Source organism: Muscardinus avellanarius (assembly GCF_963383645.1).
Source record: "Muscardinus avellanarius genome assembly, chromosome: 10".
NCBI classification, from domain to species: domain Eukaryota; kingdom Metazoa; phylum Chordata; class Mammalia; order Rodentia; family Gliridae; genus Muscardinus; species Muscardinus avellanarius.
Genome location: NC_137796.1, coordinates 96,163,058 through 96,188,329, shown reverse-complemented (window position 1 = coordinate 96,188,329; position 25,272 = coordinate 96,163,058). Strand labels below are relative to the sequence as shown.

The 25,272-nt window shown below is 36.1% G+C and overlaps 1 protein-coding gene across 1 annotated transcript in view; it reads left to right on the top strand.

The window, feature by feature from the left end:
* Positions 1–25,272, top strand: part of LOC308268826 (phospholipid-transporting ATPase ABCA3-like) — a gene marked incomplete at both ends in the record, with an annotated part of 196,849 nt that overhangs the window by 147,474 nt on the left and 24,103 nt on the right. Inside the window, one exon of the mRNA XM_080703930.1 lies at positions 5,587–5,748. Within this exon, the coding sequence (XP_080560056.1) occupies positions 5,587–5,748 (162 nt within the window). The remainder of the gene's footprint in view (positions 1–5,586; positions 5,749–25,272) is intronic.

Genomic DNA, 25,272 nt, shown 5'->3' with positions numbered 1-25,272 from the left:
TTTTAGCAATTTTTTAATTGAACATAAATAGTATACATTTAAACTATATTTGGTGCCCTTTCCCCCCGCCCCCATTTTCCCTTCCCCCCTCCCACCAATGGTTGTCTAGGTTAACCATGTCTTATTCATAATTTTACACATGTTCAGATGTAGACCCTCATTAATCAAGATCAGCCTTCCTCCTCTCTTATCTTTCCATTCAAACTTTGCTGGTATTTCCCCTCCATTATCTGGAGTCCCACTGGTATCCTTTGTGTTTCCTAGTTTGGGCTTATTAGAGGAAACATATGTACCTTCTTCTTTTGTGCTTGGCTGATCTCACTTAACATAATGTTCTCCAGGGCTTTCCATCTTCTTGCAAATGATATAATTTTGTTCTTCTTTATGGCTGAATAGAATTCCATTGTGTGTATTTCCCACAGTTTTGCTATCCATTCATCTGTTGATGGTGATCTGGGTTGGTTCCATATTTTGGCTATTACAAATTGTGCTGCTATGAACATAGGTATGCATATGTTGCTGTATTTCTCTGAATTCAACCCCTTTGGAAAGATACCCAGGAGTGGTATAGCTGGATCATATGGTGGATCTATTCCCACCTTTCTTAGGAATCTCCACACCGATCTCCATAGTGGCTGAACTAGTTTGCATTCCCACCAACAGTGTAAAAGAGTTCCTCTTTCCCCACATCCTCGCCAGCATTTGTTGTTGTTTGATTTCTTTATGCTTGCCACTCTGACTGGGGTTAGATGGAATCTCAGTGTAGTTTTGATTTGCATCTCCCTGATGGCCAATGATGAAGAACATCTTTTCATGGATCTATTGGCCCTTTGTATCTCTTCTTTTGTGAAGTGTCTATTTAGTTCATTTGCCCATTTCTTGATTGGGTTGTTTGTTTTGCTAGTGTAGAGTCTTTTGAGCTCTTTGTATATTCTGGATATTAGCCCCCTATCTGAATGGTGGCTGGTAAAGATCCTTTCCCATTCTGTTGGCTTCCTCTTTAGGTTATTGATAGTTTCCTTTGATGAGAAGAAACTTTTTAGTTTGATATTATCCCACTTGTTTATTCTTGCTTTAATTTCCTGAGCTTTGGGGGTTTTGTTGAGAAAGTTACTGCCTGTGCCAATATGTTGTAGTGTTGAACCTATGCTCTCCTCTACTAACTTCACAGTCTCAGGTCTAATTTCTAAGTCTTTGATCCATCTTGAGTTGATTCCTGTGTTTGGTGAGATATAGGGGTTTAGATTCATCTTTTTACAAATGGTTAGCCAGTTCTCCCAGCACCACTTGTTGAAAAGGCTGTCTTTTCTCCAGCATATGTGTTTGGCCCCTTTGTCAAAGATTAATTGACTAAAGATGTGTGGGTTTGTTTCTGTATCTTCTATTCTAATTCACTGGTCAGTATATCTGTTATTGTGCCAGTACCATGCTGTTTTTACTACTATTGCTCTATAGTATAGTATGAAGTCTGGGATTGTAATGCCTCCTGCATGTTTCGTATTGTTGAGAATTGCTTTGGCTATTCTAGGTCTTTTCTTTCTCCATATGAAGTTCATGATTGATTTTTCTAGGTCTCTGAAGAATGTCACTGGTATTTTAATGGGAATTGCATTGAACCTATAGATCAGTTTTGGCAGAATGGCCATTTTGATGATATTTATTCTGCCTATCCATGCGCACAGGAGATCTTTCCATCTTCCAAGGTCTTCTTCAATTTCTTTCTTTAATGTTTTATAGTTTTTGTTGTAGAGGTCTTTTACATCTTAGGTTAGGTTTATTACTAGGTATTTTATTGGTTTTGAGGTTATAGTGAATGGAATTTTTGTTTGTTTGTTTGTTTGTTTCTTTCTTTCTTTCTTTCTTTCTTTCATTGTGGATTCGTTGTTGGCATAAAGAAAAGCCACTGAAGAAATCAGTTGCTTTTCTTTATGCCAGCAATGAATCCACAATGAAATAAATAAAGAAAACTATTCCATTTACTATAACCTCTAAACCAGTAAAATACCTAGGAATAAACCTAACCAGAAATGGAAAAGACCTCTAAAGAGAAAACTACAAAACATTAAAGAAAGAAATTGAAGAAGACCTTGGAAGATGGAAAGATCTCCCTTGCTCCTGGATAGGCAGAATAAATATCATCAAAATGGCCATTCTGCCAAAAGTGATCTATAGATTCAATGCAATTCCTATTAAAATATTAATAGCATTTCTCACAGAACTGGAAAAATCAGTTTTGAATTTTGTGTGGAGAAATAAAAGACCCAGAATAGCCAAAGCAACTCTCAGCAACAAGAACCAGGCAGGAGACATCAAAATACCAGACTTCAAATTATACTATAAAGCAATAGTAATAAAGACAGCATGGTATTGGCACAACAATAGGCAGACTGACCAGTGGAACAGAATAGAAGATACAAAAACAAACCCACACATCTATAGTCAACTGATCTTTGACAAAGGGGCCAAACTTATATGCTGGAGAAAAGACAGCCTTTTCAACAAATGATGCTGGGAGAACTGGCTATCCATTTGTAGAAAGTTGGATCTGAATCCTTACTTCTCATCATGCACAGGAATCAACTCAAGATGAATCAAAGACTTAGAAATTAGACCAGAGACTGTGAAGTTATTATAGAAAGGCATAGGGGCAACACTCCAACTTATAGTCATAGGCAGTAACTTTGTCAATAAGACTTCCAAAGCACAGGAAATTAAAGCAAGAGTTAAGTGGGATTTCATCAAACTAAAAAGTTTCTTCTCATCAAAGGAAACCATTAAGAAGCTAAAGAGGAAGCCTACAGAATGGAAGAAGATCTTTACCAACCACCACTCTGATAGAGGGCTAATATCCAGAATATACAAAGAGCTCAAAAGACTCTATACTAGCAAAACAAACAACTCAATCAAGAAATGGGCAACTGAACTAAATAGACACTTCACAAAAGAAGAGATACAAATGACCAATATATACATGAAAAGATGTTCGACATCACTAGCCATCAGGGAGATGCAAATCAAAACTATGCTGAGCCGGGCGTGGTGGCGCACGCTTGTAATCCCCACGCTTGGGAGGCGGAGACAGGAGGATCATGCAGGTTCAAAGCCAGCCACGCGCGCTGGCTTAGGAGACCCTGTTTCCAAAATGAAAATGTAAAAATAGGTCTGGGAGTGTAGCCCAGAGGTAGAAGGTCTTCCAGGAACCCCAGTACCACCAAAAAAAAAAAAAAAACTATACTGAGATTCCATCTAACTCCAATCAGAGTGGCAAGCATAAAGAAATCAAACAACAAATGCTGGTGAGGATGTAGGGAAAGAGGAACTCTTTTACATTGCTGGTGGGAGTGCAAAGTAATTCAGATGTTCTGGAGATGAGTGTAGATATTCCTTAGAAAACTGGGAATAGATCCACCATTTGATCCAGCTATACTACTCCTGGGTATCTTTCCAAAGGCCTTGAAATCAGAGAACTGCATTAACATATGCATATCCATGTTTATAGCAGCACAGTTTGTAATAGCCAAAATATGGAATCAACCTAGGTGTCCATCAACAGATGAATGGATTGCAAAATTATGGGAAATACACACAATGTAATTCTATTCAGTTATAAGGAAGAATAAAATAATAGCATTTGCAAGAAAATGGAAGGAACTGGAAAATATTATGTTAAGTGAGATTAGTTAAGCACAGAAAGAGAAGGGACATATGTTTTCTCTAATATGCCCAAACTAGGGAGTAGTGGTAATACCAGAGGGACTCCAGATGATGATGAAGGGGAAATCTCAGCAAAGCTAGAATGGAAGGATAGGAGAGGAAGAAAGCTGAGGTTGTTCAATGGAGGGTCTACATCTGAATATGTGTAATAGTATAAATATAACATGGTTAACCTGGACACTCTTTATTGGGAGGTGGAAAGGGAAATGGGGAGGGAAGAGGGCACGAAGCACAGTCTAAATGTACACCATTTTCAATATGTTACACTTATAAATAAAATAAAATATGGGAAAAAATCAAGTTATACAGTTTTTAAAAACCACAAAATGGAATTATCAGAAATAAGCCAAATCTCATTTGTATCTTTGTGCAAAGATAATCATAATGCAATTAGGAACATATAAAAACCTGGAAAGGCTATCACTATTTTTTGTTTAGATATCATTAGTTTAGTAATATTACATTTTGTAATTTAGAAGTCCTATGAATTTTGAGAATACAAATAACTAAAATATTATTGTCAATGTACAGCAGGAAACACAAGAAATTATCATGTTTACATTTTTACAAGATGTAAAGTTTTCCTCTTTAGTTTTGTTTTTGTAAAATTTTGCCAAAGGCAGATCAGTATCTTAAGAAAACCAAATTGTTTCAAACATAGAATTGATGCATTTAATAAAAAAAATAACCCATTAAACATGTAGTTTTACAGCCCTGGGTATGTGTGCATAGATACATACATACATACATACATACATACATACATACATCAGATTCTGGGGACCTTGTTTTAATCCTGGCTTTTGTCATAATATACAATTAAAGGGCATTTTAAAAAGCAAAATTTTAAAAAAACTACCCTGAGATTTCACCTAATCCCAGTTAGAATAACAATCATTAAAAACACAACAACAAATACTGGCAAGTGTGTAGAGAAGTAGGAATTCTAATACATTATTGGCAGAATTAAAAATTAGTGCAACCACTTTGGAAAACAGTATGGAGAATCCTCAGAAGAATGAAAATGAGCCTATCATATGATCCAGCAATACCATTTCTGGGTATCTACCCAAAAGAATAGAAAATAAACTACCAAACTAATACATGCATATCTATGTTTATAGACACACAATTCACCATTGCCAAACTATGGAACCAGCCAAGATATCCATCAACAGATGAATGGATTACAAAACTATGGGATATGTACACAATAGAATTTTACTTAGCCATAAGGAAGAAAATTATGTCATTTCCAGGGAAATGGATGGAACTGGAGAACATTGTATTAAATGAGATTATTCAGTCACAAGAAGTAAAAAATTGGATGCTCTCCTTAATATGTGGAAATGAGGAAGAAAATGGGTCAAAGGAGTAGCTCTAGACAAATAAGGAGAAACCTTAGATGAGCAAATAAGGCAACTTAACTAGGAGTGATGGAAGGGGAAAGAAGGAAATTTCTTAATGTATAATCAATGTGTAAGCCAAACATGAGAAGGAGAGAAGGAGGAGGGAATGGGGTGGGAACTGGGGAAGGATTAAGTGAGTGATATGTGCACTTATACCTCTACCATCTTGTGCCCCATTAAGATGTATAACTACAAAACACCAATAAAAATAAATAAATAAATAAATAAATGTTAAAAAGAGGGAGGAAAATACATTCCAGAAAAGCACCATTACCAAAAGTCTTCTCTTAATTCTATACCCTAAAATATCAGGAGGGCAAAATTAACAACTAATAATTAGTACTTTCTCAAAAAATCATCTCTTGTTTGATAAATAAAATGATTTAATCATGTTGGGGGAATTTTATTATTAGAAAATTTATTACTTATGATTGAAGCTAATCTATCATACTTTTCATTACAGAGAAAGAACTGATTCCCTTCAAAAACCTGATATATAATGTGTTAATGATACTTCCTAGTTACAACTTTGCAATGAGTATCAGCAGATATTTTGATGACTATGAGGTGAAAAAACTTTGTGCCAAGCAATTTCAAAGCATCTACCTGGATTGCAGTAAACCATGTGAGTTATCTGAGGCATCTCAGGTCTCTAAAAACACCCTATTTCTTTTCAGCCTTCTACACTTAAACTCAGATATGGAAGATAAGCAAAACCTGTGCTTACTCGCATGAGATTGTCAGGTTTGCTTTTTGAGATTTTTTTTAATTTTTATTGGTACACTGTATTCATACATCATAATGGTATAAAATACTTGTGTAGACATACATGCACACATTGCCCAGTTAGCCCCTACCCCACACCATTCCCTCCCCCTCCCTCCTTCCCATGCTTGGCTTAGTGGTTGACATCTAATATTATAGCAATTTATCCAAAATTAACAATGATAATCTCACATACAGATTCATGTGTCTTGATATCAAGCTTTTGATCACTTAGAGATAACATTTCAATATTTCTTTTTGCCTTCTTTCTTACCAGAGGATATTTTTTTCTTTTATTTTAAGGTGAAACTATCATACATTTTTTTCCAGAAAAAATCTATCCTAACATGAAATATGAACTATAAATACCCAAAACAATCTCGAAAAAGAACAATGCTAGAAGATGTACATTTTCTGACTTCAAACCTTATAAAGCTACATTAATTGAAACAGTGTAGTACTGCTGTAAAGGCAGATATATAAACCAGTGGAGTAAAATAAAAGCCTGGAAATAAATTCTTTCATGTATGGTCAAGTTATTTTTGACAAAGTTTCCAAGAACATTTAGTGAAGGAAATAATGATCCTTTCACTAAATGTTGTTGAAAAATAATAATTACATGAAAAAGAATAAAGTTGGACCCTTACCTAACACCATATACAAATATTAACTCAAAATAGATAAAAGACCTAATTGTAAATCTTAAGACTACAAACTTTTAGAAGAAAATCTGGGTCATAACACTTCACAACATTGAAATTGGCAGTGATTTCTTGGATATGATTTCAAAGGCACAGGCAACAATGGAATAAACAAACTTTCTAAAAAATAAAAAAAAATTGTACATCCAAACACAATGTAAACAGAGTTAAAAGTTACTGATAGAATGGGGTAAAATATTTCCAAATGCTATATCTGAAGGTATATTAATATTCCAAATAGAAATCCTAAAATTTTGCAACAATAAAAGCAAACAATACAATTTAGAAATAGGTAAAAGACTAAATAATCTCCAAAGATTTTAACCAATACACACATGAATATATTTTTCTTTGCTTGGTTGTCTGCCGTATGGAAAATCTTGTTTCTCTGGTATTACCTATTTCTTCTTTGTAGTTAATCTCTTTGAGTATTTTCTCTAACGCTGGTTTTGAAGACAAATTCCTTCAGTTTCTGTTTGTCACAGAAACTTATTTCCCCATCTAATTTGATAGATAGTTGTGCTGGGTAGGATTGTTTTGGCTGGAATTGTTTTCTTTCAGAGCTTGGAATATGTTACTCCAAGCCCTTCTGGCTCTCATGACTTGGTTTGGGAAGTCTGGAGTGATTCTAATTGGTTTGCCTCTGAATGTCACTTGTCCTTTTGTTTTTGTTGCCTTTAAGATTCTCTGCTTGGCCTCCACATTGGTCATTTTTACAATTATGGTGGCGTGGGGAACCTCTTCTCTGATCCTGTCTAAAGGGAGTTCTATAAGTTTCCTGGACCTGTGTATCGACCTCTGGCCCTGTTTGGAAAATTTTCTGCTATTACTTCCTTGAAGAGATTGTTGATCCCTTTGGTTTCACCTTCTTTTCCCTCCTCTATTCCAATTATTCTTAGGTTAGGTCTCTTAAAATGGGCCCATATTTCTTCAATGTCAGATTTCTGCTGTCTGATTTTTTTTCTAAGTTATAAATTATGCATTCGTTTTGGAGTGATCCTCTTCTAGGAGCGAGATTCTATTCTCTATGTGGTATAAATGATTGTTTTTACTTTGAATTGAGACCTTTACCTCAATGATTGCATCCTTTATGTCTTTTAGATTCTCTCTAAATTCTTTTAGAAAGTCCTGTGTTATTTCTACAGTTATATTCCTGATTTGATCTTCTGGAGATCTCTGAATGTCTGTGTTATCAAGATCTGATAATATAGGGATGTGGGCATTCATTGCTCTATTGTTGTTCCTCTTTCCCATGATTTCAGAAGTTTCTGCCTTCCCTGGATCACTATGACTTCACTTAGGGTGCTCTGTATCTTGAGTCTGTGGTAATCTCAGCTGCCACTACTCCTTTACTGGGTTGTATCGCAAAGTCTCAGACCCAGGGAGTAAATCAAGGCTGTGTGAGACCATGGGGGATGCCGGGCTGGGCATTTTCCCATAGGCAGCTGTGACTAAGGTGTGTTATCTCTGCCACCACTACTACTTCACTGGGTTGGACTGCAAAATCTCAGACCCAGGGAGATTATCAAAGTCCCTGGGTGTGCAGTACAGGGATTTCTCCTTTAGGAGCCGCAATTTCACTCACAGTTATTTGCGTATTGATCAGGAGCTGTCGAGGGTGCAGTGAACTTGCTGTCGCTGCTGGCAATATGGTGCCACTGCCATGCCCTCGGCTGTGAGGCTGGCGTATTTCTTTTCTGGTTTTGAGCTCTGTTCTGAGTCCCTGGAAGGTGTTATGAGCTTGACCACTGGGAGTTTTAGATGATCTTTGCGCTGAAAGAACTGCTGTATTACACCCGAATGATCCGCAGCTGCTCACTTCAGCTCCTTGTTTACCTTTCCTCTCTGGATCCTGGTGCTGTGAGGGAAGATGGTGCTGGCGTGCCCCTGCTGCTGCATTGTAGGCTTGATTTCTTCTCTCTGGTTGTTCTTCTAGTCTTTTTTTTTTCTGTCCCTTATGTTTACATTTTTTATTTCTCTGCTGATGGCGTTTTCTGCCTAGGAAAAGCGCTAATTTTGTGGCAATAGAGATCGAGTTTTAGCAGGGCTTGTAAACACTGCTTTTCTTGGTCGCCATCTTCCCGGAAGTTGCTTTTTAAGAATTTTTAACCAAAATTATTTTCATAGACCAGGGATGGAAATGATGCCTCAAAAGAAATATCAAGAAGAATTTCATGATGGTACCACAAGATTTGCAATGATTTTCTACTCTTCAGTCACCTACTATGTGGAACTACTTTACACAAATTATTTTGAATCCTTAGAGCACCTCTACAAGTTAGTTATTACTATTATTATATTATAAATATTGAAACTGAACTCCTTACTTAAAAGAAAAATTAAGTAAGTTCCCTGAGTTGATAAGACTCAAGTGCCTCACAAAGATAATCACAGCCAAATCAAAGGGGAAATAAATGCATTCTACTAAACTTTTTTATAATTTTAGTCTGATTTTATATTTTGAATTGATTCTAAATATTGAGAAAAACATACTGAGGTTATTGTTTTTGCATGAGTAAGAATGCATGTGTCTTTCTTTCTGGAAGCAAATGATGTATGTGGAACCACATAGAATAAAATGAAATTGTATTTCATTATATGAGTGAGGGTTGAAATAGTTACAAAGGATTATATTTTATAATAATCCCTGCATTTAAAAAATTACATCACATTTTAGTTTACCTATTTGAAGCATATATTTCTTTCTACTTTTAAAAATATCTGAGTTATTATTTGCATATCAGTTACCAGTTTTTAATTCTATTTAGTATTTTTATTTTATTGGTGCATTGTAATCATACACAGAGGTATACATGCACACAGCACTCATCTAGCCCTCCCCCAGGTCCTGTCCTGTTCCCTCCTTCTTCCTTCTTTCCTCCCTGCCTTCCTTCCCATGCTTAGTATATTGATTGACTTTGATAAGTTTGTATGTACATCATATTCATTGAGGTGTTTCCCTCTCCCCACATCACCCTCACTTATGTCACCTTCTTCACTCATCTGAGGTTTCTCTGCCTTCGTCTGTAGACCCTTCAAAGTCCTGTTAGCTTCTGCATATTAGGGAGAACATATAATTTTTAGTTTTTTGTGACTGACTAATCTCACTTAGCACAATGTTCTCCAATTCCATCCATTTCCCTAAAATGGCATAACTTTGTTCTTCTTTATGGCTGAGTAAAATTTCATTGTGTACATATGCCATAGTTTTATAATCTATTCATCTCTTGATGAACATCTTGGTTGGTATAATTTGGTAATTGTGAATTTTGCCTCTATAAATATAGATATGCATTCATTACTCTGATAGTTTGGTTCCCAATTCAGAAGATATATAGCTGGGTCATATGATAGGTTTGTTTCCATTCTTCTAAGAATCATCTACATGGTTTCCAAAGTAGTTGCACTAATTTGCAATCCCACCAATAATGTATTCGAGTTTCCACTTCTCCACACCCTTGCCAGAATTTGTTGTTATTTGTGTTTTTAATGATTGCCACTCTAATTGGAGTTAAGTGAAATTCCAGGGTAATTTTGATTTACATTTCTCTGGTTACTAATGATGATGAACATTTTTTCATACATTTATTGGCCATTTGTAATTCTTTTTTTTTAAGGAGGAAGATGTGTGTAATTGTTTCCTCTACTACCTAATTTCTTTTGTTTTGTTTTGTTTTTTAATTTTTTATTGGTGCACTGTATTCATACATCATAGTGGGATACAAAAAAACTTTTGTAGACATACATGCACACATCGCTGAGTCAGCCCCCACCCGATCCCCACCCTATTCCCTCCCCATCCCTCCTTCCCATGCTTGCCTTAGTGGTTGACATCTAGTATTATAACAATTTATCCAAAATTAAAAATGATAATCTCACATAACAGTTTCATTTGTCTGATACCAAACTTTTGAAAACTTAAAGATAACATTTCAATATTCCTTTTTGCTTTCTTTCTTACCAGAGAATATTTTTTTTCTTTTTTTAGGTGAAACTATCATATATTTATATATTTATTTTTCAGAAAAAAAATCTATCCTAATTTGGAATATGGACTCTAGATACCCAAAACGATCTCGAAAAAGAACAAAGCTAGAAGATATATATTTTTTTATTTCAAACCATATGAAGCTGCAATAATTGAAACAGTGTAGTACTGTTATAAAGGCAGATATATAAACCATTGGAGTTAAATAAAAGCCTAGAGCTAAATTCTTCCCTATATTGTCAAGTTATTTTTGACAAGGTTTCCACAAACATTTGGTGGAAGAAATAATAATCTTTTAACTAAATATTGTTGAAAAATAATAATTACATGAAAAAGAATAAAATTGGACCCTTACCTAATCCCATATACAAATATAAACTCAAAATAGATAAAAGACCTAAATATAAATCTTAGACTATAAACTTTTAGAAGAAAATCTGGGTCATTAAACCTCACAACACTGAATTTGGCAGTGATTTCTTGGATATGATTTCAATGGCACAGGCAACAGAAGGGTATACAAACTCCCTAAAAAATAAAAAAAAATTATATATCCAAAGACAATGTGAACAGAGTTAAAAGTTACTGATAGAATGGGATAAAATATTTCCAAATGCTATATCTGAAGGTATATTAATATTCCAACTAGAAATTCTAAAAATTAACAATAAAAGCAAACAATACAATTTAGAGATAGGTAAAAGACTAACATAAATAATCTCCACAGATAACTAATCTTAGTTGTCTGTTGGATGGAAAATCTTGTTTCTCTGGTTCTGGTGTGTGTTACCTATTTCTTCTTTGTAGTTAATCTCTTTGAGTATTTTCTCTAGCGCTGGATTTGAAGACATACATTCCTTCAGTTTCTGTTTGTTGTGGAAGCTTCTTATTTCTCCATCTAATTTGATAGAAAGTTTTGCTGGGTAGGAAATTTTTGGCTGGAAGTTGTTTTCTTTCAGAGTTTGGAATATGTTACTCCAAGCCCTTCTGGCTCTCATGACTTGGTTTGGGAAGTCTGGAGTGATTCTAATTGGTTTGCCTCTGAATGTCACGTGGCCTTTTGTTTTTGTTGCCTTTAGGATTCTCTCCTTGGCTTCCACATTGGTCATTTTGACAATTATGTGGCATGGGGATCCTCTTCTCAGATCCTGTCTAAAGGGAGTTCTATAAGTTTCCTGGACCTTTGTATCGACTTCTTGCTCTATGTTTGGAAAATTTTCTGCTATTACTTCCTTGAAGAGATTGTTGATCCCTTTGGTTTCACCTTCTTTTTCCCTCCTCTATTCCAATTATTCTTAGGTTAGGTCTCTTAAAATGGGCCCATATTTCTTCAATGTCAGATTCCTGCTATAGGATATTTTTTTCTAGATTAGAATCTATGTGTTCATTTTTGGATTGATCATCTTCTAAGAGTGAGATTCTATTCTCCATGTGGTCTAATCTGTTGTTTGTACTTTGAATTGAGGCCTTTACTTCATTAATTGCATCCTTTATCTCTTTTTGGCTCTCTCTGAATTCTTTTCAAAACACCTCTATTATTTCTACAGTTATTTTCCTGATTTGATCTTCTAGAAATCTCTGAATTTCTGTTTTATCGGATTCTGATGTTGTGGGGTTGTGGGCATTCATTGCTCCATTGTTATTCCTCTTTCCCATGATTTCAGAAGTTTGTGCCTTCTCTGGGTTCTTCCCTTGGGTCACTATGATTTCACTTAAGGTGCTCTGGATCTCGAGTCTGTGGTATCTCAGACCCCACTACTCCTTTACTGGGTTGTATCGCAGAGTCTCAGACCCAGGGAGTTGATAGAGGCTGCTTTAGACTATGGGGAGTGCCAGGTTGGGCGTTCTCCTATGGTGTGATATCTCTGCCACCACCACTCCACCACTGGGTCAAGTCCCTGGGAGTCAATACTGGGATTTCTCCTCTGGGGCCCACAATTTGACTCACTGTTGTTGAGTATGCAGATGGAGCTGTAGTGGACTCGGTGAATTTACTGCTGCTGCTGCCGGTGGCAATATGGCGCCGCTGCCACACCCTCGGCTGTGAGGCTGGCGTATTTGTTCTCTGGTTTTGAGCTCCACTCTGAGTCCCTACAGTGTGTGCTGAGCCCAGCCACTGGGAGCTTTAGATGCTCCCTGCGCTGAAAAATCTGCCGAATCCCGCCCTGCTGTTCCGCAATGGCTCACCTCGGCTCGCTGTCCGCCACTCCTCTCTGGAGCCTGGTGGGCTGTTGAGTGCATTGGTCTGGTGCCATCCGGTGAGCTTGCCACTGCCGCCGGCAGTAATGCACTGCTGCCGTGTCCTCGGGCGTGAGGCCAGCGTATCTCCTCTGTGGCTCTGAGCTCCGTTCTGAGTCCCCCTCCTCTCTGGGGCTGGTGCTGCAAGGAAAGATGGCACCCGCCACTCCATACCGCAGCTTCGGCCACAGCACTGCAGTCTGGTTTCTTTCTCGTGTCCCGTTTTGCCAGCCCTCTTTTTCTCTGTTCCTTGTAGTTACATTTTTTTGTTTCTCTGGTGATGGTGTTTTCTGGCTATGAAAGGCGCTGATTTTGTGGTAATAAGTGGTTTTTAGCAGGGCTCTTAAGCCCCGCTTTTCCCAGTCGCCATCTTCCCGGAAGTCCACTTGTAATTCTTCTTTTGTGAAGTGTCTATTTAGTTTGCATACCCATTTTTATTGGGTTATTTGTTTTCTTTTTTTTCAAGAGCTTAGGTAATTTCTTTTTTTGTATTTTAATTTTTTATTGGTGCATTATATTCATACATCATATTGTGGTAAAAAAAAAAAAAAAACTTGTGTGTGCATAAATGTACACATCACTGATTTAACCCCTACCCAATTCCCACCCCATTCCCTCGCCGTCCCTCCCTCCCTTGCTTGGCTTAGTGGTTGACTTCGATATGTTTAAGTACATTGTGTGTTTTAGAGATTTTCCTCTCCCCTCCCCCTTTCTCCTCCTTTAGGTTGTCTTGTTTGCTCCTCTATAGGATTTCCTTTTTCATCTAGAGTTCCTCCTATGACCCATTTCTCCCTAGCTCTCACATATTAGGGAAAGCATCTGATTTCTTATTTTTTGTGACTGACTAATCTCACTTAGCATAATGTCCTCCAGTTCCATCCATTTCCCTGAAAATGATATAATTGATTTTTTTAATGTCTGAATAAGATTCCATCGTGTACATATCCCACAGTTTTGTAATCCATTCACCTATTGATGGACATCTTGGCTGGTTCCATAGTTTGGCGGGTTATTTGTTTTCTTAGCAGTGAGTTTCTTGGGTTTTCTGTATACTCTAGATATTAGTCCTCTATCAGAGAAGTCGTTGGCAAAAAAATTCTTCCATTTTTTTTTACTCTCTTTTGAGTTTTTTATAGTTTCCTTTGCTGCACAGAAGTTCCTCAGTTTAATGTGATCCCATGTATTGCTCCTCCTTTTAATTTCTTGTGCCTTTGGCGTTTTGTTGAAGAAGTTTTTACCCATGCCAATGTGTTGGAGTGTTGGTTTTATGCCTCTTCAAGTAGCATTTCTAGGTCTTTGATCCACCTTGAATTGATTCTTGTGCAAGGTGAAAGGTGGTGCTTATTTACATAGTTAACCAGTTTTGCCAACATCATTTGTTGAAGCTACCTTTTTTCAGTGTATGTTTTTGGCCCCTCTGTTAAAAACCAGTTGGCTGTAAATGTGTGGATTTTTTTTTCTGAGTTTTCTATTCTGCTCCATTGGTCTGTGTGTCTGCTTTTGTGATAATACCATGCTGTTTTTATTACTATGGCTTTGTAGTATAGTTTGAAATCAGGTATTATTATGCCTTCTGTATGGTTCTTGTTGTTGATAACTACTTTGGCTATTCTGGATGTTGTTGTAGTTGTTGTTGTTGTTGTTGTTGTTGTTGTTGTTGTTTCAAATAAATTTAAGAACTAATTTTTCTATGTCTGCCAAAAATGGCCTTGGTATTTTAGTGAATATGACATTGAATCTGTAGATCATTTTTAGAAGAATAGCCATTTTGACTATATTTATTCTGCCTATCCAAGAACAGAGGAAAGGAGGTCATTCCATCTTCTAAGATCTTCAATTTTTTTTTTGAGGTACTGGGGTTACAATCCAGAGGCTTTCTACCTCCAGGTTATACTCCCAGACCTATTTTATACTTTATTTGAAAACAGGGTCTCACTAAGTTGCTGAGAGCCTCATTAAGTAGCTGAGGCAGGCTTTGAACCTGTCTCAGCCTCCCACATGCAGGGATTACAAGCGAGCTCCACCACATCCAGCTCAATTTCTTTTTTCAACATTTTATAATTTTCCTTGTAGAGTTCTTTTACCTCCCTGATTAGGTTTATTACTAAGTATTTTATTGTTTGGGGGAATATTGTGAATAAAAATGTTTTCTGTATTTCTTTCTGTGGATTTATAGGCATACAGGAAAGCTTCTGAGTTTTTAAGGTTGATTTTTGTCCAGACACTTTGCTGAATTTGATCAGTTCTAAAAGCCTTTTGGCTGAGTTTATTGGGTCTTCGAATTGTATGTCATCTGCAAATAGAGATAGTTTCAATTCTATTTTTTTCTATTTGTATTTCTTTGGTTTTCTTCTCTTGCCTTATTCCTCTGGCTAGAGTCTCAAGTACTATATTGAAAAGGAGTAGTGATAGTGGACATCCTTATCTTGTTCCTTTTTTTAAGAGGAACTCTCATAGTTTTCCCTTTCACTATGATGTTGGCTGTGGGCCTGTTGTATATTGTCTTTATGATGTTGAGGTATGTTTCTTTTATTCCATTTCTCAGCAGTGTTCTTAGCATGAATAGGCATTGGATTTTGTCAAATACTTTTTCAGCAGAATTGAAGTGATCATGTGATTTTTTTTTTTTTTTTTTTTTTTGCAGTTCTGGGTATGGAACCCAGGGGCATTCTACCTCTGAGCTCCACCTCCAGCCCTATTTTTTATTCTTTATTTTGTTTTTTTTTTCTTTTTCTTTTTTTTTTATTGGTGCACTGTATTTATATATCATAGTAGGATACATACTTTTGTAGACATACATGCACACTTTCCCCAGTCAGCCCCCACCCAATCCCCACCCCATTCTCTCCCTATCCCTCCCTCCCATGCTTGGCTTAGTAGTTGACATCTAGTATTATGGCAATTTATCTAAAATTAAAAATGATAATCTCACATAATAGTTTCATTTGTCTGATACCAAGCTTTTGATGACTTAAAGATAACATTTCAATATTTCTTTTTGCTTTCTTTCTTACCAGAGAATATTTTTTTCTATTTTTTAGGTGAAACTATCATATATTTATATATTTATTTTTCAGAAAAAAATCTATCCTAATATGGAATATGGAGTCTAGGTACCCAAAACGATCTTGAAAAAGAACAAAGCTAGAAGATATATATTTTCTGATTTCAACCCATATAAAGCTACAATAATTGAAACAGTGTAGTACTATTCTAAAGGCAGATATATAAACCATTGGAGTTAAATAAAAGCCTAGAGCTAAATTCTTCCCTATATTGTCAAGTTATTTTTGACAAGGTTTCCACGAACATTTGGTGGTGGAAATGATAATCTTTTAACTAAATATTGTTAAAAAATAATAATTACATGGAAAAGAATAAAATTGGACCCTTACCTAATCCCATATACAAATATTAACTCAAAATAGATAATGGACCTAAATATAAATCTTAAGACTATAAACTTTTAGGAGAAAATCTGGGTCATTAAACCTCACAACATTGAAATTGGCAGTGATTTCTTGGTTATGATTTCAATGGCACAGGCAACAGAGGAGTATACAGACTCCCTAAAAAATAAAAAAAAATTGTATATCCAAAGACAATGTAAACAGAGTTAACAGTTACTAATAGAATGGGATAAAATATTTCCAATTGCTATATCTGAAAGTATATTAATATTCCAACTAGAAATCCTAAAAATTAACAACAATAAAGGCAAACAATACCATTTAGAGATAGGTAAAAGACTAACATAAATAATGAATCTCCAAAGATAACCAATCTTAATTGTCTGTTGGATGGAAACTCTTGTTTCTCTGGTTCTGGTGTGTGTTACCTATTTCTTCTTTGTAGTTAATCTCTTTGAGTATTTTCTCTAGTGCTGGTTTTGAAGACATAAATTCCTTCAGTTTCTGTTTGTCATGGAAGCTTCTTATTTTTCCATCTAATTTGATAGAAAGTTTTGCCGGGTAGGAAATTTTTGGCTGAACGTTGTTTTCTTTCAGAGTTTGGAATATGTTACTCCAAGCCCTTCTGGCTCTCATGACTTGGTTTGGGAAGTCTGGAGTGATTCTAATTGGCTTGCCTCTGAATGTCACTTGGCCCTTTGTTTTTGTTGCCTTTAAGATTCTCTGCTTGGCTTCCACATTGGTCATTTTGACAATTATGTGGCGTGGGGATCATCTTCTCCGATCCTGTCTAAAGGGAGTTCTATAAGTTTCCTGGACCTTTGTATCAACCTCTTGCTCTATGTTTGGAAAATTTTCTGCTATTACTTCTTTGAAGAGATTGTTGATCCCTTTGGTTTCACTTTCTTTTCCCTCCTCTATTCCAATTATTCTTAGGTTAGCTCTCCTAAAATGGGCCCATATTTCTTCAATATCAGATTCCTGTTGTCGGATATTTTTTTCTAGATTAGAAACTATGTGTTCATTTTTGGATTGCTCATCTTCTAAGAGCGAGATTCTGTTCTCTATGTGTTCTAATCGGTTGTTTGTGCTTTGAATTGAGGCCTTTACTTCATTAATTGCATCCTTTATCTCTTTTTGGCTCTCTCTGAGTTCTTTTCGAAGCACCTCTATTATTTCTACAGTTATTTTCCTGATTTGATCTTCTAGAAATCTCTGATTTTCTGTTTTATCGGGTTCTGATGTTGTGGGGTTGTGGGCATTAATTGCTCCAGTATTATTCCTCTTTCCCATGATTTCGGATGTTTGTGCCTTCTCTGGGTTCTTCCCTTGGGTCACTATGACTTCCCTTAAGGTGTTCTGGATCTCAAGTCAGTAGTATCTCGGACCCCACTACTCCTTTACTGGGTTGTATCACAGAGTCTCCGACCCAGAGAGTCGATAGAGGCTGCTTTAGACTGTGGGGGGTGCCAGGTTGCACGCTATCCTATGGTGTGATATCTCTGCCACCGCCCCTCCCACACTGGGTCAAGTCCCAGGGAGTACAGTACTGGGATTTCTCCTCTGTGGCCCGCAATTTGACTCACTGTTCTTGAGTACGCAGATGTAGCTGTACTGGCCTCGCTGAATTCGCTGCTGCCGCCGCCGGTGACAATATGACGCCGCTGCTACGCCCTCGGCTATGGGGCTGGCGTTTTTCTTCTTGTTTTTGATTTCTACTCTGAATCCCTGCAGCGTGTGCTGAGCTCGGCCACTGGGAGCTTTAGATGCTCTCTGCGCGGAGAAATCTCGCCTAGCTGTTCCGCAGTGGCTCACCTCGGCTTGCTGTAGCCGTCCCGTGAATTCGCCGGTGCCGCCGGCAGTATGGCGCTGCTGCCGCATCTGCCGCGTCCTCGGGCGCAAGGCCGGTTATCTCTTCTGTGGCTCTGTTCTCAGTCCGCTTTCTCTCTGGAGCCTGGTGATTTTTTGTTTCACTGGTGATGGTGTTTTCTGGCTATGAAAGGCGCTGATTTTGTGGTAATGGAGATTTGTTGTTAGCGGGGCTCTTAAGCCCCACTTTTCTCGGTCGCCATCTTTATTCTTTTCTGATCATGTGATTTTTGTCTTTGATTCTGTTTATGTGGTGAATTGCATGTTTCTCATATGTTGAGCCAGGATTTTGCATTCCTTGGATGATCCTGACTTGCTCATGGTGTATAATTTTCTTGATGCAGTTTGAATGCATGTTGCTAGCATTTTGTACCTAAGTTCATCAATGATATTGACCTGTAATTTTTTTCTTGGTCTGTTTTTATTTGGTTTTGGTATTAATGTGATGTTTGCTTTATAGAATGTATTTAGGAGAGTCTTGTTTCTTTCTATTTCATGGAATCAATTGAGAAGTATTAGGATTATCTCTTCTATAAAGGTTGTGTACAATTTGCCTGGGAAACCATCTGTGCTTGGGATTTTCTTTGATGGAAGGGTTTTTTTTTTATTATTGCTGCTTTAGTCTTTGATTGATATTCATTGTTTTAAATTTTCTATATCTTCTTGATTCAATTTAGGAAGGTTGATTTGTCTAGAAATTTCTCTATTTCTTCAAGGCTTTCCATTTTGTTCGAGTATAGTTTTTCAAAGTACTTTCTGAAAGCTGGGTGTGGTGGCACACGTTTGTAATCTTAGCATTTGGGAGGCAGAGACCAGAGGATCGCGGTTTGCAAACAGCCTCAGCTACTTACTCAGGCCCTCTGCAACTCAGTGAGACCCGGTTTCAAAACAAAGAATAAAAACATAGGGCTGGGGGTGTAGCTCGGAGGTTGAATACCCCTGTGTTCCATCCCCAGACCCGCAAAAAAAAAAAAAGTACTTTCTGAAAATATTCTTAATTTTCACATTGTCTATGGTAATATACTTTTTTATTTTTATTTTAGTAATTTTGATTGATTCTTTCTTTTGATTAGGTTGGCTAGTGGTTTATTGATCCTGTTTATTTTTTCAATGAACCAGCTTTGGATTTTGTTGATTTTTTTACTTGTTTTAATTCTCTATTTCATTGATTTCTCTTATTTTAATGATTTCCTGTATTCTACTGGCTTTGAGGCTAAACTATTTCTATTTTTAAGGGCTTTGAGGTGTGACATTAAGTTATTTTTTCTTTTTTAATTTTTATTGGCACAGTATAGTCATAAATCTTAAGGGGACACAAGATGGTAGAGTCACACATGCATGCATCACTTATTTAGCCCCTCCGCATTTTTCACCTCATTTCCTTCCCCCTCCCTCCTTCTCATGTTTGGCTTAGTGATTGACTTTGATATGTTTATTAATGTACTTCATATACATCTAGGGCATAATGTTATTTACTGGTGATTTTCTGTTCTTCTTATGTGACCACTCAGTGCTATGAACTTTTACCTTAATATGTCATCAAAGTTTCCCAGAGATTTTGATATGTTGTATCTCTACTTTTGTTTGTTTCCAGGAATTTCTTAATTTCTCCCTTTACATTTTTATGGCTCATTCTTCATTCAGCAGTGTGGTGTTCAGTTTCCATGTCTTTATGTGGTTATTCTTGGTCTTCTTATGGTTGATTTCTAGTTACATTTTATTATGATCCAAAAAGAGGCAGAGGGGTTATGTTGCATTTTTTGTGTGTGTGGTACTGGGGTTCCTGGAAGCCCTTCTACCTCCAGGATACACTCCCAGACCTATTTTATATTTTTGAAACAGGGTCTCTTACACCAGCGCGGCTAGCTTCGAACCTGTGTGATGCTCCTGTCTCTGCCTCCCAAGCATGGGAATTACAAGTGTGCTCCACCACGCCCGGCTAGGTTGCATATTTTAAACTTGCTAATGCTTTCTTTGTGGCCCAGGATATGGTTTGTATTGGTAAAGGTTCTGTGAGAAGCTGAAAAGAATGTGAACTCAGCTGTAGTTGGATCAAATATTCTGTATGTGTTTAGTAGGCCCATTTGGTTTATGGTATTCCTTAGGTCTGAGACATCTTTACTGACCTTTTGTCTAAAAGAATAATCTAATGGTGTGAGATAAGTGTTGACTCTCCCAATATGATCATATTGGGATCTATGTGTAACTTAATGTCACTAAGAGGTGTTGTTGTTGTTGTTGTTGTTGTTGTTGTTGTTGTTGTTGTTTTTATGAAAAGTGGCTGCACCTATGTTTGGGGATAAATTTTTACTACCATTATATCCTCTGGTTGAATTTTCCTTTTACAAGTAAGAAATGACCTTCTTTGTCTCTTCTGATAAATTTAGGCTTGAAATCTATTTCATGTGATATCAGAGTTGCTACTCATGCTTGTCTTCAAGTTCCATTAGTGTGAATTACCTTGCTCCAGCCTGTCACCTTTAGTTTTTATTTTAACTTGTAAAGTGTGTTTCTAGCAGACAGCATATAGATAGATTATGATTTTAAATCTATTTTTCACCTTATGGCTTCTTATTTGGGAACTGAGACCACTGATATTTAGTATGATTATTGACAGATAATTTTTAATTCCTAAATTTTGAGTTTTAACTTCTGTTTGAGGTATTTTTTTCTTTGCTTAGTTTGTTTGATAGAAATTATTATTTCTCTGGTTCTGACATTTATTCATTATTTCTTCTTTGTAATTTATCTCTTTGGATGTTTTCCCCAGTGCTGGTTTGGAAGACACAAATTCTTTCAAGTTCTATTTTCCATGGAATATTTTTATTTCCCTGTCAAATTTGAAAGATATCTTTGCTGGGTAGAGTAGTCTTGACTGGAAGTTGTTTTCTTTCAGAGTTTGGAATATTTTGCTCCAGGTCCTCCTGGCTTTAATGATTTTATTTAAGAAGTCTGAAGTAATTTTTATTGCTTTGACTCTGAATATCACTTGGTCTTTTGCTATCATTGCCTTTAAAATTCTCCCATTGGCCTCTACTTTAGTCAACTTGATTATGTGCATGGTGAACCTTTTTTCTGACCTTGTATAATGGGAGTTCTATGTTTCCTGTACCTGTGTGTTGACCTTGTTTTCTATGTTTGGAAATTTTTCTGATATTATTTCTCTGAAAGATTTTGGCTTGGTTTGGGCTTCTATTCCCATTATTATGCCTATTATTCTTGGGCTTTCTCTTATTATATAATGACCACCAAAGAAGAACACTTCTAATAGAAAATCTTTATTAGCCAGCCGGCAACTACACTGCAAGATGTTTAGTCCTGTGTGCAGCCCTGAGTCATTTCTCAGGGCTCCTTTTATACCAAAAAACCACAAGATCAAGAGTGAAGAGTTTAGGTTTTCAAAAATGTAAAGAATCTCCAAAAGTTTCTTTCAGCAGGTGTTCAAGTCAAGCGGAAATTACAGAAGCAAGGAACATTGTACAGTTAGCTCAGCAACCCATGTTGATCCCTTCTGTTACTCACCTCTTGATTATTTTAAGGATATAAAATCCCTAATGGCCTTTGTTTTTCTGCAGGTGCAAGCTAAGCAGGAGTTACAAAAGCCAAACTGGTACTTGGTGACACTTTTCTCAGACTGATGAACATTAGCTGGTTGTCTTGAGGTCATTTAGGGTAACATCATGGCATTACTGAAGCTGAGACCTAGACTCACTTTATCACATTCTTTTAATGTTGGCCCAGAAATCTTCAGTGTCCAACTCATGCTGTTGAATTGTTTTTTTCTAAATTATATATATACTATGTGTTCACTTTTGGAGTGGCCATCTTATAAGTGTGATATTCTATTTTCCATGTGGTCTAGTCTACTGTTGATGGGTTGTATTGATGTATTCACTTCATTTATTGTATCCTTCACTTATTTACTAGCTTCTTTTTTACTCCTGTTCAGAGTATCAGATTCTTTGTTAATTTGCTCCTTTATTTCTTTGAGGTTCTCTCTGAACTTTTTTTGGAAAGCCTGTATAATTCTAATATTAAAATTCTGACTTACCATTCTGAAATTTCTGCAATTCTGTGTTGGCAAGTTCTGTTATTGTGGATTGGTGAGGACTCATTGTTTCCTTGTTGTTTTTCTTTCTAATGATTTCAGGTTTGTTAAGTTTATATCTTTTTTTCCTTTTGATAGCTCTCTCTGTTCTATAGATTTCTTATGTTCAATTTCCTGTTATAGTATCTTATTCTAGAGGTAGATATTATTTTCCGTATGCCTTAAAAGTGAACAGCTTCTACTGTATGGGTATTCTCAACTTTCTATTGTATATTAATCACCCTTTAATACTTATTTTAAAGTCTGTATCCCTCCAGGGTCACTTTAATTTTGTTCTGCCTATAGGTAGTCAGTACTGGGTTGCAGTTACTCCAGGCTTCTTAATTTCACTCTCTGTTCCTTGTTGTTTGCATATAGAAATACAAATAAATTTTGAATTTTGCAATGTTTTATATCTTGTGAATTTATTTAACTAATTTATTATTTTAAGTAGGTTTTTTGTGATCCTTTAAGATTTTATACTATGTTTTTTCCTAATGCAGTTTTACTTCTTCCTTTCAAAACCAAAATTCCTTCCTTTTTTCCTTATTTCTTTTCTTTTTTCCCTTCATTTTACTTACTAGAACTCTAGTTTTTTGTACAATAGTGAAGAGAGCAAACATCTTTGCCTTATGCCCAGTCTGAGTAGTAAGTCAATCCAGTCATTGTCCAATAAATATGATTTTTAGCTGTTGTGTTTCCATGAATGAGAAAGTCTTGTATTTTTAGTTTGTTAAGGGCTTTTATCATGAATTAAATAAGATGGTTTTTTGAGTCTTTGAGAAGATCTTGGGGGTTTTATTTGTCTTTTGTTCTCTTAATACTGTATTAAGCACAACTGGTTTCTTGGTGCTAAATCACACTGCTTAAGAGAATCTGATGTTAATCTGAATATTACTCCTTTGCAGGTACCTATATATTTCTCTGAAAAACTTTTTAAAAAATTATTTTTCTCAGTATTTTAAAATTTAACCATAAGTTACTCAGTCATAAATTGTTGCCTTAATTCTGGTTAGCATTTGATAACAATTTCAACCCAAAGACTCCTGTTCTCTCTTGGATCTAATTTCACTTACTATCACTTCCCCTCAATCTTTTCTGTTCTCTCTCACTGCTTAGCTGCTTTACTGATAAAATATTGAGGAAGACAAACAAGTTCTTCTTTTCATTAAAATAATATTCCAAGGGTTAAAGTAACAAATGTAATTATTATAGATAGCAATAAGACAATAAAGAAAACAAGGGTAAATAAAAGAATAATTTAGGCCACATGAGATATGATAATTAAGGAAAGCATTTCTATCTGGACATGGTGATACATATCTGTAATCCTAGTAGCTGGGAAGCTGAGACAGGAGAATCACAGGTTTGAGATTAGCCTCAGCAACTTAGTGAAGCCCTCAGAAACTTAGTGATACCACATTTCAAAAAAATAAAAATAAAAAGGGCTGGAAGAGTAGTTTGAAGGTAGAATGCGACTAGGTTCTATCCTTTTTGTATGTGGGAGTATCCTCAATACCCCCACATACAAAAAAAAAGGAAAGAATTTCTGCAGGGTTAATTGAATCTGGTGACTAAAAGAATTAGGTTGAAGTAGCCAGTGTAGGAGCTGAAGAAATAAATTTTTCTATGTTAATAAAGGAAGTATTATAGAATTATAGTAATTCTTTATTCACTGATCTTTTCTTCAACCCACAGAATATTATAATAGTTTATTTTTGCTTTAAAAATTATTTATTCTAATTTACTAGTTGATATAAAGCTGTGTTTTTCTTGTTCTCTTATATAGCCATAAATTATATCAGCTTTCTCATTCCAAATATAATATATTGGGGGGAGGGGTTCTCCTTTTTTACATTTGCTTACTAGACACTTACCTAAATAGTTGTCCTTTCACATGGGTTCACCCAACCATGGGTTCTATATGAGATCAACTAAACATGGATGGAAAGTATTCAGAAAAAAAGTTTTATCTGTACTGAACATATACATATAGATTTTTTCTTGTCATTCTTTAAACAATGCAGGATAACTATTTAATAATATTTACATCATATTAGGTATTATAAGTAATCTGGACAGGGGAGGATTATGTAAATTACATGCAAATAGCATAGCATTTTTTATATAGAAGTTGAGCATCCACAAGATCCTGGGGCCAACTGCCCATAGATTATGAGGGTCAGCTGTACGTTTCAAGGAATCAGCCTTTAGTTTTATGCTCCTTTTTAATCTCAGAATTTTTTTCAATCTAAGCTATTATTTAACCAAAACAAAGTTTAACCAACTTTTCCCTTAGAATAAAATCTTACAACAATAACTAATTCAGTTTTAAGTTTATATATAATCTAATATTTTAATTTTAAATTTAAGTTTTAAATTTCTTATTTTGCTAATTTCATACTCATAAAATTTCTTTCCTTTTTTTGCTTTATTTAATCTTATTGCACTATGGCCATTGTTTTAGTCAGCATTCTCACTGGCATGCCTCAAATTCCCTGACACATACACAAACATAGAGGAAGGACATTTTATTTGCTTAGGATTCTAACGTTTTCAGTTTATTCATATTCCAATTGCCAAGCAGGAGTCAGAGCTCTCAGTCTTTAGGGCATGGTGATGGGAGCATACAGAGAGCAAAAGGCCTAAGAGAAAAGGTCAGAGCCAGAAGCTGTAGCTCAGTGGGAACAGTACACACAGACAAACACCCCCCCCCCCACACACACACACACACACACACACTCTTATAATGTACCCAGCCACACCCCCAGGGACCCATCTCCCACAGTGGCTGCCTCCAGAGCATGAGGTCCAGGGTTATTTTACTTTCAACACGTAGCCATGGTATTTGCAATTAAAAACTATGCATAAGCAAATGGCTAAGTTTCTCCTTATGGCTATAAATGTGGTTCTCTCTTACTGTTTTAATGTGTACTTTTACAGAAAGACAGTACAGTAAGAATACATGGGCGGGTATGGAGGGAAACACACCAGGTGCTGTGTGCATGTATTAATGTGTCACTTTGAATCTCATTGGGATGTATAATTACAATGCACCAATAAAAGTATATTGAAAAAATGAAGGCTAGCC